The sequence below is a fragment of the Rhipicephalus microplus genome, chromosome 8 (assembly GCF_043290135.1).
Source record: "Rhipicephalus microplus isolate Deutch F79 chromosome 8, USDA_Rmic, whole genome shotgun sequence".
Lineage (NCBI taxonomy): Eukaryota > Metazoa > Arthropoda > Arachnida > Ixodida > Ixodidae > Rhipicephalus > Rhipicephalus microplus.
Genome location: NC_134707.1, coordinates 6,702,091 through 6,723,852, shown reverse-complemented (window position 1 = coordinate 6,723,852; position 21,762 = coordinate 6,702,091). Strand labels below are relative to the sequence as shown.

Here is a 21,762-nt window from a genome sequence, read left to right as displayed (position 1 = left end):
AAAAAGGCAGTCCTCTATCTCGTTACAGCAACTTAAGTGTAGTTCGTCAATGGCAGGTTATGAATTGCATGTTATTCGCTAGTCACAGTCAATCATCTGACCACTGTCAGTTGCCAGAGTGAATTGCCCTTAAACCTTATCATTTGCTTGCACCTGCTTATAGACCAATGAAAAATTGTTTTTTGTGCCCCGCCGCGGTGGTCTAGTGGCTAAGGTACCCGCAGGTCGCGGATCGAATCCCGGCTGCGGCGGCTGCATTTTCAATGGACGCCGAAATGTTGTAGACCCGCATGCTTACATTTGGGTGCACGTTAAAGAACCCCAGGTGGTCGAAATTCCCGGAGCCCTCCACTACGGCGTCTCTCATAATCATATGGTGATTTTGGGCTGTTAAACCCCACATATTAATCAATCAAAATTGTTTCTTGTGGTGGCCTGCTATGCATCAATCAGTTCAATTACCCTTTATTTTATTGCAACTGCAAATATAAGAACGCATCGTGCTCATTTTCGCAGTAGTTGTGAGGTTCCATATAAAGTTCAAGGGCGACAATGTGACCCTGGGAGTGGATTGTTGTATGTGCAAGTGAAAGTGCAAGGGAAGCCAATGATTGTGGCTCAAAAGGGGAGGTAACATGCTCGCTTTATTCCATTACACGAGAGGCTCATGTGGGGCAGAGGGAGGCATGGCTTTGGCAAGAACTCTGTTCTTTGAGCGTTCGGGCACGTTTGTGTGGGCTGTGCGTTGACAGAGATCTGCAGACAGCTTATACTTTTGTATTTGCTTTGTTCTCGCTGCTCAGTTTGCATTGACGCGATAGACAACATAAAAGCTACTTTGCTCGTTGCCACTGCAATGAGTGAAGCAACGTTCACCAGCTGACACCCAGCGTTTAATTGGCGTAAGCTGGCACCAACTTACACCAGCCATTGCTTCAGATCAAATGCTTAATGAGTTAGCTGCTGGCCTTACTTTGTATAGCATTCCAATTTGTGTTATCGCATTCGTTCCTTCCCTCTTGTAGCCAAACTGTGACTTTTTAAAGCAATTATCTCTGTTTTATTTCTGTGGCAGGTGACACTACCGTACTTCCCCCCGAAGCTGCTGTTTGGCAACAAGTCGCAGCGACTGGTGGAGGAACGCCGCAAGCTGCTCGAGGTTTACCTCATCGAGCTCGTCAACAGCTGTCGCCGCGACCTCTCCTGTCCCTTGCACCGAACAGTGCAGGGCCTCTGCAAACAGCACATGTGGGAGTTTGCACCATTCTTCCGCAAAGGATGCTTCGAGACGAGCAAGCACAGCACCGGCTGAAGGCATCACCACGTGACCTGGGAGACGTCTACACCCGCTGCTGTGCGTTTCGTGCGACAGCATCACTTGCACTGTGCTTTGCAACGTGATTTGGAAGTCGAGATCGGGAATCTTTCTCGGCGTCCAGGCAAATAGCTCTGAAAATAGGGATGTGCTAATAACATAGTTTTTAATGACTGCTGGCATCATCTGTCATGCTCATGATTCATCTTTGTGATAGCTCATATCTGAGTTCTAAAACTACGCATTCTCAGAATGTTTGTCTGCAAGCCAGATAGTGATATAACGTTCTATCTGCTGGCAACTTTTTTCTGGTTAAACCTGTTGACAAGTAATGGCGCATGTCACCCACCCAAAGTTCTCCAGCATGAAGAAGCCTTACGGCAAGCTTCTGTTGTGGCCTAGACGCTATAAGCATGATATTTACGCTTGTAGGGACAACATGCCCGTGACACTTACGGGGGGGGGGGGGGGGGGATTGGTGCACCATCAGTGACCTTTTTGTTGTGTTTGAAAGACCCTTGTGCAATGAGTGTGGGTTAAGTTTATGCTCATTCTTGTTATGTCTGTTCCTAAATGCTGTCAACCTTGAGGCCAAGCATATGCAAATGTTGCAGAAAGTGATGACATGAGGCTCTTCTGGTGGTTGAGGACCAGTTGTGTTTTTGTGAAAGGAGCTTTCATTTTTTTTATGCTTGCTCGACAAAGTATGATCCAGTGCTCCTTCTTTGTTGGCCGTTTTGGTGCGTCTGCCTTCCTGAAGGTATAGTTGAGGTGCCTTTTTATTGTTGTAGCTCTGGAAAACAGTTCTGTCACTGGGTTAGCTATGATATTATGGCAGTCGTTTTCGTGCAGCATAGTTAGTAAATCGGGAACTGCTCTGGGATGATAGGTAAGTATTAAATGCCCCAGAAAGGATCTGCATGCTACAACAAAAGGCAGCTTTCGCTTGCACATCATTCTTGTTGGAAAAGGCTATGGGTGGCATTCAGGAGTAAGGATAACGTATTTACTTGAATCTAGGCTGACCCCGATTCTAAGCCGACCCCCGAAAGTCTGAAGCTCGAAAAAAGAATAATAATAAAATAAACTTACCTCGAATGTAGGCCAAACAAAATGCGTTCACAAAAAGAAAAAATTTATTGAACGTGAAAATAAAACAAAGCAGTTGGTTCATCATGCAAATAACTCGAGAAACATATAGCCGCTAGTCCTGTTGATGATGACGACGAGGATGGCCTAAAAGCATGGCTGTGTTTGTTTCTTTGTTGCCGTTTCTTTCGCGCTGCTTGTAGTTATTTGCATCGTAAAGATGCCAGGCTTGGCTCATTCCGAGTCGTCGTCGCTGATTTATTTGTTACTGTTTTCAAACAGTGCGCAATCCTTGGTGTCATCAAGAACAGTGGATATGCCGCACTACTTGAAAGAGCGCACAATCAAAGTTCCCGGCTTGTCGTCTAACGCTGCAGCCTCTCCAACGACGCACATTTTTTTATTTTATTTTTTTGTCTACTTTAAAGTTTCACTTGGCTTGAACGTTGCACGGCGACTCCGTGGCTGGGACAACTTTCATTTTATAAGCGGCACTATGATGACACCGCCTGTATGGCACCATTGAGCTACGCCACACACAAAGCACTTGAAGCGATACTCGAAATGACCAATGGCTCGCCTCAACACTCGCCACAAAAATCAAAATGGCAACCTCACCTGTGTACGTAAGTCTGGTGTTGGCTTGGCTACTAAAAGCTATATACTGTTTAGGCAGTGCTGGTTGTGCATAACTTTTCTCAGTGAAAAATGGCGCATTTTTTAAAATCCTCGTATCTAAGCCGACCCTGGAGTTTCATGTTAAGATATTTGAAAAAAAAAAAAGCTATCGGTCTAGATTTGAATAAATACGGTAGGTGCTACGCATTCCTTATTAGACGTGCGATCTGGAAATTCTGAAACACCTTTCGAGCAAGTTTTCATATGCCAATGAGTGCAAATATGAGCCATTGCAATATTTTTGTTTCGATGCTGTTGTCTAGTTTTTCTCGCCTCTACATGGTAACTAACAGCTTGAAAGTCAACTTATATGGTGCAACCAATGTTCAAGCCTGAGCCAAGTCTACAACTATTCTAGGTTTTATGTTTGTCTGTTTTGTTCACGAGGAGTCCATTTCAGAGCATGCCGAAAACTGGGCAGTTTGCCGAAAACTAGCTAGACAGTTTTCTTCTTTTAGCTTTTGTGGGAATTCTTTATTGCTTTACTTGCATAGATGTTTCTAGCTTTCCGAGAGCTTATGCCGCGTCGCAAAATAGGATATGTTGAGGTGTGCGCTTTACGTTATAGCTTTGTGTTTCCGAGTCAGGCCCACTGCAGTTCTTTTGTAGAAGTTCTTTTGCAGATTTCTGCTCAGATTTCTTGTATACTCGGTTATTGCTTGTGCCTTGCGCTTGTCTTCACTTTTGAATGCAAGATGTGCTTTTAATTATTTACTCGTTCTCCGCTATGTATTGTGAGGACGGGTCGGCACAAAAACGTTTGGTGCGCACAAGAAACTTTTTTATAGCAGTTATACAGACTGTAGCATGAGAGGCTTATTTTATGGTTTCACTGGCGGCTGGAAGCGAAAGTGGCGAGCTCATAATCACCAAGGAACACACTAAGGCCATCCGCCATCACCCGACAGCTCGGAACACATTCACAACAAGTCCTGATCTCGTACATCGCATACAGTTTGGCACTAGTTACGGTGATTTTTTCAGCTTTTTCACACCATTAGGTAACTCCGACTTTAAGCACCCTCTTGCCGTGCACGCAAGTGAATAGATTCACTGCTGTCGAGATATTTCTTTCATACTTTCATCCACCAATGCTGCGGGTTCTTTGAAGTTTACTTCAAAAATTAGTACACTGTAAATTCCACGATCGATTTTGACCATTTTGCAAATATACTTCGTTTTATGGCTATAGTATAAAATAGCATACCATATTGTATCAAAGTGAAAGGTTGTCGTGCTATGCCACGCTTTAGTCATTTTTTTGTTTTATCAAATTCGCTACGCAAGAATATTCATTGTATGGTTTGTATAGTCATTGAGTGGCATGCTCACGGTTTTATGAGACATAAGGTGGTGAAGACCTTTACGGGAAATGGTTACAAATGCATAGTCAAAACTTCAGCGCATGCTCCAAGAAAGCCACCATAAAATGAAATCCCGCAGACTAGGTCGAAATGCTTTTTTTTTTGCCTTCTGTATTTAAAGGAAGCTAGAGAAATGTCACCATACAGCCTGCGTGTCATGTCATCGTGTCACAGAACTTGAGGTGCATTGTAATGTTTGGTTGACTTGGTGTGACAGACATAGCGGTGCATGCATGTTTCCATTGGCATAACTTTTATCACATATTTGTTAGGGTGCACACATGTTTTTGCACATCACAGACCCGCATGCGAAAGCTTGTCACCGTTATGTGATGCATGCGTACAGTTGCTCTCGTGAAACATTCACCTTGAACATTCTTGGGGACATTTGTTGGGTCACCGAACTGTGTTGCAAACATCGATCTTTTTGTCATTTATGTTGGCTTTAGAGATCCCATGCACCATTCCCACTTTGGTGGGCAAGGAACGACACTTGACAGTGTGATCCCCCTCCTCTTGAGAAGTACACGCACAAAAATATGCTCATTCCAGCGTTTTGTCGACAATGTGTTTTGTTTGAAGTGTTATTGGTGATGCCTTTTCTATGTGTTGTGTGCGTTGATTTGAGTACAACATATATGCATGTGTTTTGTTTATATTTATACTAAAGAGGTAATTTTTTGTGTGTGTACATATTTGTTTTTGTGAATGCGCACATGTGAGGTGGAGAAGCTTCGTTAAACAATTACAAACATTGTCACCACTGAAGATAAGTTTCGATTCAGCATTAGCCACTAGGTGTCTATTTTAACTAGTGGTAGTTTGCAACGGAAGCTTGACTGTTTAAACGAGCTTGGCTGTTTAAAGGAACTGCACTTGACCAAGCTGCAACTATTAGTAAATGTTGAGCGCTTGTAAAACAGAAGATTTATTCCTTTCAAGTGGGATTTTATAAGTTTGCTAAAATTGTATTTAGAGCTTCATGTTTGTTTATAATCGTTTATAGTGAGTTTGAATGATGTGAGTGGCTTGCTAATTTTTTCTGACATTCACACTTTGGTTTTTGGTATCCTCGTGCATCAGTATGTTTAGAGCTTAATGTGTTGCACCGCACTTGCATTGCCTGAGTGCAGACATGTTGAGATGTCGTACCTGACAATTATTTCACACCTCAGTGTTCTGGGCCGAGTAGGGGCAAAGCATATTTATGACACATCTGGATTTGAAGGGTCGCTAAATGGTCTCGCGTTGCTTTGGTTTCTACGGCAACACATTGCTACCACTCACTGTCTGCGCTCGTGACACGGCCGAGGCACCCACAAATATCAGTGTTTGAAGGATTTTTGTTTTTTGTTTTGTTGTTTAGACAGGGTTGCAACTTTGGCGTTTGTATGAAGTGAATTCATTCAGTTGCTGCTTACCACCCCTTCACCCCACCTCGCTGTCATATCTACCAACCACTAAATGTACACATAGACTGCTTAGGTATTTTGAGAAAGTTACTGAAGAAACTAGACAAATGCCAGACACGGGGCTTTACCAAGATGGCTTCAAGGATGTATTAATAACTAAAGCGATGAAATTCGTACCAATTGAGAAGAGGTAAATATTTTTCACAGGTGGTATTTGTTACTATTGGTGTTGACTGCAGCTTTTCTAGTTAATTTAGATTTTTTTGGCAGTAGTATAACTATGACTATATAATTAAATATATCTTTTTAATGATTTTATGATGAAGAACTATGTTCTTCATAGAGTAATGCATGGTGTGGCTGTGGGTGACCCATCAAATTCGACACATCATTTTATGATGGTATTAGATTTGATGTACTTGACTTCTTAAGTCTTGTATAAACAGTGCTGTTATTGTAAAATGCTATAATAGGACAGCCCTAGCATTGTACTTGAGATTTCTTTACATGTAAAGCAATAGCAGTTAGGCCCTTGTATGTGGTAGCAATATGTACAGTTATAGCGTAACAAAATGTATACCACACTGCGTGCCTGCTAGTTTTGTCTAATCAAATGCATGTGCCTTATTACCCACATTTTAGCCAACACTGAAAAACTTGTGATGAGCAATTCTAGTGATGCTATAGACACAGTGTGTCTTGAGATGTGCGAGTGTAAAATTAAATGATCTTTAGTACTTTACATTCTTTACATAAAGGTTGCTAGTGTACACCTTACGTTAATGCTGACTTTAGAGGTTGAGAGATTGATTGTTAGTCGCATGCATCAGTAGCTATTTCACTCGCAATATGTGTGTACATAAACATGCCTCCATACAGTCTGAATAGACATGTTGACTTGCCTTCATTTAGGGCAATAGCAAACTGCTCACAATATAAATTAATGAGATTAATGCTGTTTCTATCATGAGGCTCCAAGCGACACATATCTACGCCAGTGGTGCTTTTGACATAGTATTCCTTGTGCACAAAAAAAAATGTGAGGTGATTGAAATATGAGCGTGTCTGCCTTGGCACTGGTGTAGTTGCATGCGTATAACTTGTCTTGCATCAGTAGAAAGCTTCAGCCTGGCCTGTACGTATTGTTTATGTAATGCTGCAATACTAGTTGTGCAGATATAAACATTTATTGGTCGTGTTTAGTGTTGCCTTTCCCGCTCAACAAGCACTAGAAGTTCAGAACTATAATGCTAGTGTGTACATAAGCTTTAATTATGACAGCTCAGCAAGCTTGGGAATCATAGCTAATAAGTATATGTGCATGACTAAATATTCATTTGATTCATATGACTTTGAGTGGTCACTCATTTACACCTTTCTATGAAACATTCTGTCGTAAACATAACATTGCACAAAGTTTAAGCACATGCACTGACTTCCTGCCCTCATGTCTTTGAAAAAGAATGCAGGAACATCAGGCAAATACATTTACTACCCAAGATTCCCATCACAGCTCAAGAGTACAACAGTTTTGTCTACTAATTGACCTTCAAGCGGAACCCCATAGCTGTTTTCAACGAAAGTGTGCGAAAGCTACTCTCCTCTGTGATTGACTAGTTACGGTGCTAAAGAGAGGACAGAGGATCGCAACACTGGCACTGACTTGCAACTCGGTTCATCTGAAGAAACACCATGAATGTATGCAAACTCCAATGTGACTACAATAAGATGTGCACAGCAGAGGCAATTTGGGTGATGAACAAGCCAATACACATGTAAACATTTCATAGCCAATTATGATTTACTGCTAACTCGCCAGAGTTTTGTTTCTATTGCTCCTTACCACTCCTGGGTATGTAAAAGGCATTGGGATTGGCATAACCTTCAAGGTACACTTAGCTCATCGCCTTATTAACAAGATCATTTTTGTGCACAAAGTTTTGCAATGTATTAGTGTTGAACGAATTGCCACTGGCTGCCATCATTGCTGTTAACATCTGCATCTGGTATTCTCGCATTTCAACAATAATGTGTAGATGCACATTTAGCATCTGCATGTAGCAGTATGTACAAGCCAGGCACATATTTTGTAGCTTCTTTGCAAAGTTACTTAGGCTGTGTAGGCTGCTCAACATGTCATCTCTTATCGTGGTCAAAGCTGCGTGGAAATTCTGTGCAGTGGAGTTCTATGTATGATCTGAGCCAATTTATCACAAATGCATTTCTGTTGGCTGTTTCTTTACAGAATGGCCAATAAATGTTCTTTCATTGTTACGACTTGTGTCTGCGCCACTTGAACTTCTGCTGCTTGAAAATTCAGGTTTAAAGCTGGCATCTAGTCCTACGCAAAAACTTTTATGGCCAGAACCTTAGCTGCCTCATCATACGTGAATAATGGCTGGCATCCAGTGCCAGCGTCTCCTATCAGCAACGTCAGTATGAGTGATGCAATAAAAATTGTGATGATGTCGCAAATAGTCATAACTTGCAACATTATTATGACTCGGGAATGTCGTGTCACATGATAATGTCATCACATGTCATCATAACTTTGTCAAAGTTAGGCCAATCAAAGAGGCTTCCCAAGACCAGACGATGCGCCTCTGATCCTGAAAGCTGCGTTAGGTGCAGACAGCATTGAGAGGGTGGTGGGGCAAGAAAATTGCAGCCGACTGCGAAGAAAGAGATGGCCTTCACCTTCCAGTAGTGTTAGGTTAGTGGCGAGTGAGGCGTGTGATGCACAGTAGCGAGTTAAACGCGGTGTAAACACCGATCTCTCAAAGTTTTGCAACTAGCGTGGCTGAGTGCAGCGTGTTTTCGGGATTTACTGAGCGATTTTTACTTCGACTCTTTGTCCCTTTACAGGGCATTTGGAATTTGTGTGTTCTCACATTTTTTCATGAGACTTAAACGGCGTAGGCTATCCTTCCCACACGTTTCACCCTTGAAAGTTTCTGAGTGTTAGGCTGAGGGACCCCTTTCACTGTATTTCTTTAAAGACCCCATGGGGGGGGGGGGGCATTACATAACGGGTGGGATACAAGAATTCATGACACTGGACCAATCAGGATGGGAAATGAGCTCGTACAGCTTCAATGAATGCTTCCGGGTTGGTGATGGCAATGATGGCGTAAGGAAGGCCGTTCCAGTCTACAATGGTGCGTGGAAAAAAGGAAGACAAGAAGGTGAGAAGACAGGTATGGGGACGAGCAACACTTAAGGAATAGCTTGTACAAGGTGATATATGAGATGGTGGTGAGAAATAAGTTGCCTGACTGAGTGAACTGTGGTACATCTTGTGTAATAGAGATAGGCTGGCAATGCGAGTTGGCAACAGGAAAGAATGAATAGGCCTCTTTCCACCTTTAGTGAGGATACACTTACATTGTATGAATACGATGTGTGAATGAACCTGATGGCACAGTTCTGCACCATTTCTAGAGCATCTGTGAGGTAACTTTGGTGAGGTTTCCAGATCGCAGATGTGAATTCAAGTTTTGGACGAACTAGGAACTTGTAGGCAATGAGTTAATTATGAGGAGGGGCGTATGGTAGATGACATCTAGAGAAGCCTAAAGTTTTGTTACTGGATAAAATGATGTTGTATACGTGCGGAAACCAGTGAAACCAGAAACCAGATATTGACACCAAGATATTTGTGCTCATTTTAAAAAAACTAGTGGGTATCCGGCAGTAACGTGGATTCAAACTCACAACCCCCTGCAGCCGAAGCAGACATTTAAACATGAGGCCACTGTATAAGGACCCGGTGAGATTTTTTAAATCTGTCGTCCGACTAATGTGTGCTAAAAATGTGTCACTATGTGTAATCGTATTTGCTTACTTACAATACAATGTGCATCGTTATTCATGTAACTGTCTCCAATGTTATGCAAGTTTCTATGACCTAATATTCTGGAAAATTTGGGGGACCAGTTATCAATCTTTTTTTTTCTGCCTAGTACCAATCAACAGTGCAGTGTAGAAGAAATAAACATAATTTGAGAAACAGTGTAGGGAAATGAAAAAGCTGGCAAAGTATGCAAAGTAAGTTGCCATGTTATCTGATGAATAACAATGTTTTGAGAACAGAAGTTTTTGGCACTTGCCCTACTGTAACAGTTCCGGGCCCCACCGCAGTGGTCTAGTGGCTAAGGTACTCAGCTGCTGCTCCGCAGGTCGCTAGATGGAATCCAAACTGCGGTAGCTGCATTTTCGGTGGAGGGAGAAATGCTGTAGGCCCATGTGCTCAGATTTGGGTGCACGTTAAAGAACCCCAGATGGTCGAAATTTTTGGAGCCCTTCACTACGGCACTTCTCATAATCATATGGTAGTTTTGGAGCGTTAAAACTCGTATATAAATCAACGGTTTTGGGTTCGATGCTTTCAATGGCTCGTAATAATTGGGAAATATATACAGAGCAGTGGATATACTTGCAAAAAGAGACTGGAAGACATTAATTTGCATCTATTTGACTTATAGCTAAGGTTCAGATTGCTTTGATGCCTCATAGTGGTTACATACATTGACTTCCGATATTAACCCTGTTTATTTAATAAATTTTCCGTCTTTTCATGACAAATATTGTTCATACTACATTGACAGCTAGCTAGTGCACCAGACGCTATATATGCGAACAAGAATTTTTGTTGCACTAAAGTAATTCATGCAGATAGAGAATTTTTCAGAGATTGAGTGGTCAATATTTATCTTGGGACGAGCATATTTGCCCTCAGTTTTGCAGTGCGCTTTGGTCATTATACATCTTAACTTAGGCATGACTTTCATAGTTTTTAATATTTTTCCTGATTCGCAGTCCTCTGGACACGTCTCGCAACCACATTTTGTCATGGGGTTTGATGACATAATGACGTACCTTTCATTGAACTAGCACTGCCTTGAGTCATCAATTTGTTAGCAAAGCAACCTTATCCTGAAGTGGTGTGGACGAGATCTAAGCAGGTACTGTGTCAGTGGGGAGCATAGTTGGGTTACTGTGCCCCAAATTTTTTGCTCCCCCCGCCTGTGCTAGAGAAAACAGTATACTAAACGCACAGCAGAAATTCCCTTCCTCTTTGTCCCCTACACCACGAAGGGACTTGCTTGTACCCCCTACCCTAAATTGAAATTCTGGCACGGCCCCTGATGAGTGCAAGTCTGTATATATGCCGAGTTGGTGTAGTCACCATAAGACCAGGGCCTGCTGTTTTGGGAAGGGTGAGCAAGCAATGGCTTCCTGCTACCACTGAATATGCATGATTCTGTTGCACAAAGCGATAGTGTCACTGAAAGTGATTGTCTCAGAATAAGGCCCCATAGATAGAAGTAAGAATACTCAAAGCTGAAGAATGGCCAACAGTGTCAGGAATAAGTTGTCATGTTCACAACAGAAATTGTAAGAAATGTTCAATGTTTATGGAAAGTTCGAGGTAAATACATACTAGCTCTTCCTTCAGTCTCAACTGAATTCTTGCATATTCTGCCTTCAAACAAGTAGTCCTTGTGTCCCAACCTCAGGTAAAGCACAAACGTGTGGTCGAGATGCGACAGCAGCGCCATAACGCACAGGAAATGGTAGTTTATAGGTGTACTGTGGCACAGGCCAGTTGAAAAAATAAAGGGGGGGGGGCGGTATTTGATCATTGGCCAAGAGGCGAACGCATATGGCGAACGAGACGTGCGTTTCCCGCCTCTGAAGTACGCCCGCCTGTGCTGGGCAAGGCCAGAATGGTGGCTAGCACCATAGCCGGAACACGAGGTCGTGGGCAAGAGTGCCAGAAGCTACAAACTGGCAGTGGGATGACACACGTCCGATTTTCCCATAGAGATTCCTGGAAACTCTATGGATTTTCTTCGTACACCTAGCGGGCAAAGTCAGAGACATTGGGTCGTTACATGAAGAAGCCGGAACACGAGGTCGTGGGCAAGAGTGCCAGAAGCTACAAACTGGGAGTGGGATGACACACGTCCAATTTTTCCATAGAGATTCCTGGAAACTTTATGGATTTTCTTCGTACACCTAGCGGGCAAAGTCAGAGACATTGGGTCGTTACACGAAGAGCTTTTTGGTAGGTGATCACCGTAGAGATCAGCAGTGAACAAAGGCTGCCGATCCAATCGGCATGTTTCCCTGCGTGCTTCAAGTACAGTGTGTAAACTACAATAAAATTTATTCATGCGCACCCGTTCTCTGCACATCATGGAAAGAAAATATAATATTGACAGAGAAAGGCTTGTCCGAACTGGAACTTCAACGTGTTAATAGCATTTTATTCGCCGTTCCATTTTCGTAAATCAAATACACAAATAACATTAATGTTGAAAAGGATTTGCATTGCGCAGTTTTTTCCTCGATGACAATGCCTGTACTACAGTACCTATTACATGAAATCCAAAAAGAAGCAACCACTTTGGAAAGGGGTATGTGCTTGCATACCTCTAGCGCGTGTCACACTTTTTTTTTAACCACGTGATTGACAGCAACCAATCGCATGTTGTGGCTTTCCTCGTCGCAAGCAGCCGCGTTCGTCTATGTCGGAGCGGTAGGAGCACATGGTGTGCGTGTGCACTGTGCCGTCAGTCATATGGGAAGCCGAACGTGTCAATCTGCCGACTGATCGCGCGCTTCGTAGGGTTCGCACCCAAATGAACACCCATCACACTCCCAGCGACGCCTTGAACTAACCAGAATCCTCCTTCGATTAGTACGAAATGGTCCGCAAGAAAGGCGAAACTGTGAAGCCTTCGCCGGTTCAATCGGCTCAGCATGTGCTCGACCGGCTGAATGGTGATCTTAGTTTTACTTTTCGTTATCCATGCTCTATTTGTTCTCCTCACGAAGTGGTTCGAGCGTTCCACGTAGCTGCTAAGATGAAGAAGCATAGTTTAGTACAACACGAGGTGTGCTTGTTTTGGAACGGTGTTTACTCCACCGCGTTCCATGTCTACCCTCTTGTACAGTATCCTGACTGGTCGCCGTAGGCGGAAGTTTGTCGGTTATTTCCCATTTAGCGCTTGTTTCCTTTAAAGTGACGCTGGACATGATACGGAGACGAAACTCCTCTAATTGCGATCAATCGCTGAGTTCCCCTGTCAAAACGCTATGGAACTTCACATTGATCACTAGATTGAACTAAACGCATACCAGAAGGTAAGACTTTTGTTGCAGATCTCGCACCGTGAACACACTCATATGCTTTTCGCGTCGCTTGAGCATGGTCACGCTGCGTTCTGTCGCCACGTTGTATAACTGCCAGAATGTTGTTGGAGCCGATGTTTCGACAAGAGTACTTGACCTCGTGAAGGCATGCAACTGCTTCCTTTAGCGCAGTTTCTCTGTGCGTCTAGCTTACCCTTCCTCACCCTCAGTGAGGGAGGAGAACACGCATATTCACCACTGCTCGCTCAAACATAAACGCTTCTAGGAAAGCGCCTGTGGCTCTGACAAAAAGGTCCTTTTGCCAAGGCACTGACTTTGGCAACATTCCTGTCTTCAACGACTTTTCGTCACTCCAATTGCCTTTATAATCTCCATAGTTTAAAACAATGTAAGCACAAACAAGTAAGGACACAGAGCAAGCGCCGTTCATGCGTCTTTACTTTGTACGAGCACTATATTGTTACAATCTTCATCGCCTTAATAGAGCATTCCCTCATGTTAATCACAATATCTTTACTTAACTATGTTTAGATTGCACTTTTTAACAATGAATTGATTGTGATCTAGGCTCCTTCCTGTATGGGGGGCTGGAACGTCATGTAAATTGTGTTCTTTTTTTGGTCGGTGTATTATTTCGCCTTTTACCCAATGAATTGATAACTTGCGCGTGACATCATGGACGTACATGGCACCAACATAGCCGCTTAGGCAGTATAATCATGCAGTGATTAACCTGCTTTAATGTGATAATGACATTGATGGAGTTTTGTGTCTGTGTACATGAATATCAAACTAATGAGCATGTGATGTACCAATAATGCTAATGTGACATCACAATGTTCTCATTCTACAATGTTGGTACTCCAACATGGTGGTTTTAGTGACGTCAGTGCAAGCCATCTAGGTGTACCAACTGCCCCCTGATTGTCTGTCTAAGTCAGTATTATGAGTGATATGCATTTCAGTATTTTGATGCACTTTTCACAAGCTGTGCTTGCAATCTCTTTTGTTCCAATAGTAGTACAGTATAATAAAACCAACCGACCATAAACCCGAGGAACGTGGAGGGGGCATTACTAGAATGTATGATAATTAAGACACAAAAAGAAAGGAATCAAGTCCAGGAAAAATCAACTTGCCGCACATAAGGACTGAGTCTACAACCTTGAGATAATGCATCGGATGTGAATGCCAAGTTTATTTTTCATGCACTTCAATTTCGTTACATTTGGGTCATAATTACTACACTAGAGTTAAAACATACCGTCAACGTTCCCTATATCTTACTTACCTTCACTTTCGGTTGATTTCATTAGGTTATGCCTAACATCAAGAAACCAGCCCTCAAACAACCACTCCCCCACTTTCATTCAATGATGGAACGGTAGGTTTTTTACTGGTTGCCCTTAAGTGACTCTGTTATCTTTGTCACTGTCCAGATTTTTTGGTACGAAATCCCAGCAGCAGTCTGCTTGGCGAGCTCTATCAGACACTGGTCAGCCCTGATGGCGTGGAGCAAGTGGCTGCAATAAAAAAGGTATACTTTCATTTTCTACAAAATGTTACTCTGGTAATAAAAGAAGCATCATGTTTAACTCTTTGAGACACTGTGTACACAATTGTGTACACCACTCGTTTTTGCTATTTGCATCAAGTAGCGGCTAAGCAAGACCACTATATATCATGGATGAAATGGATGAAATGAACCTCCTGCTTAATAAGTCTGTCTTTATTTAACTTCATTTTGCAGTGTACTGATACGTGTGATCACTTTTCTGAAGGCACTACCACGTTCGACGAGCGAGCATGCGATGTGCCTTTTCGTGCAAGCAATGTCAAAAGCAGAACAAGATTGACTTAACCAAAAATGAATTTGTAGTATATTCCTAGCGTGAAATTCGATTCTGTTCATGCAAAAAGTAAGCATCAATGAGTTTAGGATAAATAGATATGTAATTGCAACCTAATTATTAAAGCAGTTTACTATAACACACATATATTCAGCTATTATCACATTATTCTTGTTGCAATATAATATTGAGTGCCTTGAAGTAACGTAGTGAATTGACACATTTACAGACATTTCTTCATTGGCAGCGTCTAAAAGGGTGAAGGCATAGCTGAACAATGCATATCTACTTCCAGATCGAACAAGAACTCCAGCGGTGCAAGGACGTAGTCTTGCAGGAGCTGACTGTGGAAGTTTTGTCCAATGTTGTCATCACGGCTAGCCATGGGCAACACGTCAAAAAGGCTGCGTTCAGGTCTGCGGAGTTGTTTTGTTGTACAGTTTGCATTTTTTTTTTTTGAGTGGGGACCATGAAGAGAAGGCCCTGAAGCGCCCAACTGAATGGAATGTTGAAAGCTCTTGAAACGCAGTGATACTTGCCTTGGGACCATGCATTCAACCTGCGTCTGGCTTTGGTTTTTGTAACATTGCTGTGACAAGGTTTTGTACAAAAGTCACCACAAACAAATAGCAATAGTTAGATCAAGAACAGAGGTAAAAGAAAGCGTGGATAAAATACAAATGCTGATTGTCAACTGGAAAGTTTATTGTACTGTACACTTTATTAATGCATGTGCCCATGTATTATTCGAGGATTATAGCTGGATAGCTTGGTCTGATCAGTTCACACTAGAGGAAAAAAAGGGGGTGGAAAAAAGTGCTGAAAGAAGTTAAAAAAAAAGTGATAACAGCGGGGCTAACTACTTTCACCAGTTTGCATGATTGAAAACAAAGGAGTTATTTTTAATGTAGGGCAGTAGGAAGCTCACTTGCACAACTCGTTCCCAATTACTTGTGGTGTGAGGTGGCGCTTAAGTTTTGTGCTTGAATGTCACTGCTGAGTGATATGAAATTTGTGTCTTCGCAAATTTTACAGTGCACCCACAGATACGTAATAACGTCGTCCTCAACATGTGAAGTCCTGTTTGTTTTTGTTTTGATTGTTACTAGTTGTCTGCATGAGCTCTGCAGGTCTTTACAAAATAACCTTGTAAATATGTTTAGGTCATGTGTTACGACAGAATGCAGGTGTACTTTGTTGCTGGAAATAGTCTTCTGTAAAAAAGAGTAGTAAACGTGCAGAGTAGTAAGCATGCAGCAAATGACCACCTGTTGCAGTGAATGATCAAAGCATCAACACAAAGTAGTGATTAAACTGCAAAGTTTCACTTTTGATGACTGTATCACTACTGTACAAGTTGAGAATGAATTCATGAAGTGTTGCCCTGATATGGCACAACTAGGGATCCACTTGACTGTGTTGGGCCTGGGACATGGCTGTCAAAATTATCATCACTTCCTACTGATTCTAGTGACATTTTCGTGGTCCCATTAGAACAAATATATCAATGGGGTTCTCACTATTCATTTCCTTGCCATCAGCTGTTTTAAAAATGCAGTCCTTGGCTGCCATCATTACAGACAACAAAAAGCACCCTTGTAGACTGAGTCGTATAGTGCGAGCTCACATGAAAATGCAGGATTTGGCGTTGGGGCATGGTAACCGACCACAGTTGGTTACGTCATCGTTTGTGTCATTTCTTTTAGAGCAGCTCTCAGGCGCCCGTTTCTGGATTGAGTGGCATTGCCATCGCTGTTGATGGCATAACCGATAAGACAGTAAGGAAATAAAATGAGAGAAAAAAAAAATACCTGGGATCTAATGGAATTTGAGCGTGAGTTCTCTGCACTGGAGTTCTCTCCCAGAGCCACGCTGGTGCTTGAAACTCACTTCCAAAAAGACCCTTCGCCGATGTCATGTTGGGCAAAGAATCGTGTTAGCCTTTGTAATGTAGCGTAGCAGAAGTGTGCAATGACAACCAACTATCACGCAATGCTGGTCGCACAACGAGCGTGTGGTTTGATGCTTCCCACCCACTGCAATAAGCTCGGCCATAACTCTGCATCGTTGTCAGCTCGGTGCACCATCAACGAGTTGCACGTACCTGATATATGTATAGCGGGTACCTTGCCTATAGGTAGAAAGATGATTAATGGCGTTGTTGGTGCTGTCCTACTTCACAAAAATTATGATTTATGGCACAGTAGATGCCTTGCAGGAAGGCAAAACTTCAAACGCAGTTGACCTTGCCACAACACGAAGTTGAGCTTAAATTTCGTCTTTCTCACTATGCTGCGGCGCATGCGCCCTTTCCTAGCGGAGAAACCGCGAAACGACTCCGCGTCTTGGAGGCTTTCGTTCGCGTTCGGGCAATGCCAGTTCTCTTGGCCCCTACAAAAACGCCAGAGGGTAGCGCAGGAAAAGGAAAAGGCAGATTATCATTAGGCAGTTAGAATCGGAAATTTTTATTCTTTTCATAAATTCAAGTTATTGCAATTCATTATTTATGTGTAGACTGAATTGGGACCTCCTGTACAGGATAAACATGGAAAAAAATTTGACGTTTGCATCAACAGAAAGGAAGAAAAATTGCAATGTGCATTTTGAGAGCAGCGCTTGTAAACAATTCAAATACATAATATAAGAAACAAGAAAACATGAGATACGCGTAAAAGAGAAGAGAATGTTTGCACAATGTACAAAAATATTTAGAAATAGAAAAGTATTCCTTGGGGGCTGTGTAAACGATATATAATTTGGTGTTATACTAATTGAAAGGGAACTTTATTAATTCCTTGACTGTCAGTAAATTTTTTCCACCCCAGGGTTTTGGGAGCCTGTTTTGCTGCTGCTACTGTGCTGCCTCAGTTGTCTGCAGCATTAAAGGAGTCGCTCGTCATGTCGGACACTGATCTGAACAAGATCTCGCACAATGTGGAAAATCTTCTGTACTGCCTGTCGGAACCTCTAGGTAAGGACACTTGTTATACACTCAAACCTCATTGTTATTATAACAAAGTCACATCTGCCACAAAAATGCTTCATTATAACCAAAATTTTGTTATAAGTATTTATTCGTAACACTGTATTTATGATCAACCAAAATAATGGTCACTTACTTTGTTTTAACCAATAATTCATTGTATCCAAATTCGTTATATCAAGGTTTGAGTGTACTTCCAACTGTGAAATACAAACATTCACTTTCCGTATATCATTCCATATTTACACACAGTGCCCATGACAAAGCTATTCTCAGTTTGTTGTTGGCGGCTGTGATAGAAAAGAAGGTTTTATTAAATGCACATGAAAAAACTGCTCCCAGTTAATGAATAACCTCTTATTTAAATTGAAAATTTTATATCATAGGGACCCAAAGCTCGAACCTATGAAGTAAAAGTATCTTGAGGTGTTTTCCATCATTGCCATTTATTAGATTGTTGTAACTGTTAGTAACATGGTGAGACAGTTTTTGCAATCTTGAAAACATGTCAGTTCACCTTTAATATTTATGGTATTAACACTAATAAAGCACTTACAGGTTATCGCAGCTTGAAATCGCCATGCATTTTTACAGATTTTTTTTTCCCCCGTGCAGATTTATCAGATAGCATCTAAACTCAGTCGATTGCTTTATTTTTGTTAGTACGAGTAAACATCTTGCTCATTACTAGAGACCGGTTATAAACAAATGCCTATTTTGTTTCTTGCATTCCTATCTTGCCACTTTGATATATGAGTATGAGTATAAATTAGAAATTAAGGACTTTTACAGTGTTTTTATAGTACCCGTAAATGCCTATTTTTTACGTTTGTGCCTTAATTCTTATAAGTGCCTATAAATTCCTGTTTTCAATATTGGTGCCTATATAAACACTGTTTAACCTCTAACTTTGCTTCCGAGTACAGTTGGTGACCGGTATTTATGTTACCGGGCAAAATTGAGCGTTTGGAACTCTACGGGGGTGCAACCTCTACTTCATCTCAGAAGTTCCCTTCAGCACGGTCAAGGCTACAAAGCCCCTTAGCCAATAGGAAGGCCGATTAGCCTCTACATATGTATTCATCTACGCCGCGTCCTCTTTCCTCGGCACCTCTCTGGCTTCTCCCCGACAGGAGGTGCTTCTGTGCAGCCGCAGGACAATTGAAAATGAATGCAAAACCATGGAGTGTTACTAGGGAAACGTAGAGCGTAGGTAAAAAAAAAGCCTGATGTCCATGTTGTTTTTGTTTTGTTTGTCATTTCATTCTTGAAGGGCGCTTCACCATAGTCAAGCGAGAAATTTTAGTTAGACACTGGAAGCAGTTGCGTGCCACACCTTTGTACAACAAGAATTTATTACTCGGTTCTTTACGAGCCGCGCAAGCATGATGCTAGGAGGTGAGCTTGATACCTTTGCCACTCGCCCGGTGTAGACTTAAGCCAAATGCCTTCCCTGCCCTCTTCGCTATCGGAGCAACTCAGAGCCAGAAAATCTCATGATGCAGACGCATCAACACTTCATGCACATACAAGGTTACATTCGCATGACATGCCCAAGTTGTTTTGGCTTTTTTTGGTATTGTACAAACTGTCTGTTTCTGTGAGATGGGTTCCTCTATACGCGCACGTTTAATGAAGCTGGCATGAGTCATGTATTCTTACTACTGTAGACAGCATCGCACGGCTGGAACTTCTCTAAGGAACGATGCACCAAAAACACGCCAAGCCTGGTCTGGGCTGGCAACGTGGCATGATGCGAGAATGGCAAGAACACCAATGCAAACGAAATTGAGGCAGCTTAGTCTCGCATCTTGCTCGATATGAAGTTAAGGAAAAATAACGCACACAAATTCTGTTTGTATATTTTAATATTTCCATCATGCTTCCTACTTCTATTCAAGCAACAAATTGCACAAATTATAAATGTCCCCCCCTCAAATAATGCTTGCAGTATCACACACTACTTTGACATATGCCGGACCATTCCTTGTTGTATACATCACGACCGCCATGTTGGGGTCTGCGTCTGTTAGGTGAAGGGCAAGCGGCGTTCAGTCTGACATTTCACTTTTTTCCGGAGGCATGTAGCGTTGCAAATCTCGGCCGCTGGGATCGTGAACGCCCAGTGCATGCACTTCTCTTTGCTCGGAATGCTCAAATCTGGTGAGGGGCCCTTTCGCTTTGTGTGATTAGACTCGGTTAATACAAGGCGAAAAGACCCTTTTGGGGCCTATTAGCAGTCTCGCTATTTGCTACTGTGTCGCTGAAATAAAGGAGACCCAGTAGTGTTTGTATACGAAGGTGGACACTTAGCTCACCATGCTGGACAATAAAAGCAGAAACCGTGTTTGGCAATCCCTGAAAAAAAAAAATGCATGGCTATGCATTTGCATCTTTGTATCATTGGCGTTTGTACCATCATAAACTAAAACATTTTTGTTGGCTTTCATGTCATAGACAGATACCACTGGTATTCCCTCAAAAATTTGAATTTCATTGAAGTATATCGTACCTATATTTACGATTATCGGGGCCTAATAGTGTATTGTCAGCCTATTTAGGGTGCCTAAAGCTCAGTTTTTCAGTACCTATAAAACCAGCCTTTACTCATTGCAAAAAAAAAAAGAAAACATATCGGTTGCTTGCTGCAGTATACCTTTAATGTCTGATAATTTATAAATTTGGTTGTGTGCTTGTATTATTGATGCTAGCCTTGACTGTTCAATTTTCATTTTAGGACTACGGTCGGTCGAGCGCTGCTTTTCCAATGGTAAGTAAACTCCCCATGCAATGTTGTGTAGCTAGGTTTTTTTTAAGTGTTATAGATGATTTTGTTCAATTCAATGAACGCCGTACTGTAGGTCAAATTTAACTCTCTTTTGTAGTCAAGTTCTTTTATGAGTTTCACGACTTCTTTTACAGTTTGCCTGCCATGAGGTTTTTTGACATTAATTCATGCGTGTATGCTGTATATAGAGAGGAATTAAAGGCCAATACTTAATCACTTTAGGTAAACTATTATTGTCATTAAATTGGTAAAAAATTGTCATTCTCATTTAGAGAGAAGAAAGATGTTTTTCAATCATTCCCTTTTGTTAATTTTCCGATACTTCCACACTGGTTTGCCTAGGATTTCAGAACTACTTTCTCATACCCACAGTATACTGTCACTGAAAGTGTTCCTGAGTTCATGTCCAACTCATTGGCTTTGTCAAGTGCATTTGTCTGTTGTTTTCAGCAAGTGGGCCCTATTTTTCAGTAGCACTGTCAGAGGGCAGCACCGTTATGTTGCTGAGAATCTGAGTGGGCCATTTCAGATCAGTTAAATTGTGCAAGTTAGTTTGAAAAACCACTACTGTGTATTGCATCTGCAGCCCTTCTCTGAAATTGTCACTCATATCCCACTGTGGACTGGTAGAAATTATTTTTTGCAATCTAACTGATTCGTATGATTAAATGTCGGAACTACCAACTTGAAGTGCTACAGAAGAAGCCTTTCCTTTCATTCATGTATTAATATTGTCAGCCCTGTTTATGGCTATCACAGGAGTGAAAAACACAATGTAAACATACTGGCAATATACGTACAGAAACAGAAAAATCTTGAAAGAATATGGTATAATCTGGTGTATCACACTTTTCACGATAAAAAACATATCTTTATAACATCGGAGTACTAGCAGTATAGTGTACAACGAATATACGAGACACTTCGGAACAGTTACAAAAGGGGCCCTTTCATGTTCGCATCTGGGTTCTTCGGAGTCATGTAGTCAAACACTCTTGATTTTTTTCTTTCTTTAGGTTTGAAATATCCAGGGCAGCATATGCTCAGCCTTATAAAAACTTTTGTCTTTCAGTTTTCGAAAAACGTCTATGAAGTTGAATTTATTTTATAACTTCGTTTTTT

General features: G+C 41.8%; 2 protein-coding genes across 3 annotated transcripts in view; both read left to right on the top strand.

The window, feature by feature from the left end:
* Klp98A (kinesin-like protein 98A) overlaps positions 1-1,426 on the top strand; it is a 57,271-nt gene extending 55,845 nt beyond the window's left edge. For both annotated transcript variants that reach the window (XM_075870865.1, XM_037416150.2), the window contains one exon: positions 1,076-1,426. In XM_075870865.1, coding sequence (XP_075726980.1) covers positions 1,076-1,312 — 237 coding nt within the window. In that variant the 3' untranslated portion in view covers positions 1,313-1,426. The remainder of the gene's footprint in view (positions 1-1,075) is intronic.
* Positions 1,427-12,356: 10,930 nt separating this feature from the next.
* The window catches only part of THADA (Thyroid adenoma-associated protein homolog), a 104,680-nt gene continuing 95,274 nt past the window's right edge, over positions 12,357-21,762 (top strand). Inside the window, exons 1-5 of the mRNA XM_075872312.1 lie at positions 12,357-12,647; positions 14,459-14,556; positions 15,165-15,283; positions 17,695-17,840; positions 20,590-20,622. Coding sequence (XP_075728427.1) covers positions 12,572-12,647; positions 14,459-14,556; positions 15,165-15,283; positions 17,695-17,840; positions 20,590-20,622 — 472 coding nt within the window. The 5' untranslated portion in view covers positions 12,357-12,571. The remainder of the gene's footprint in view (positions 12,648-14,458; positions 14,557-15,164; positions 15,284-17,694; positions 17,841-20,589; positions 20,623-21,762) is intronic.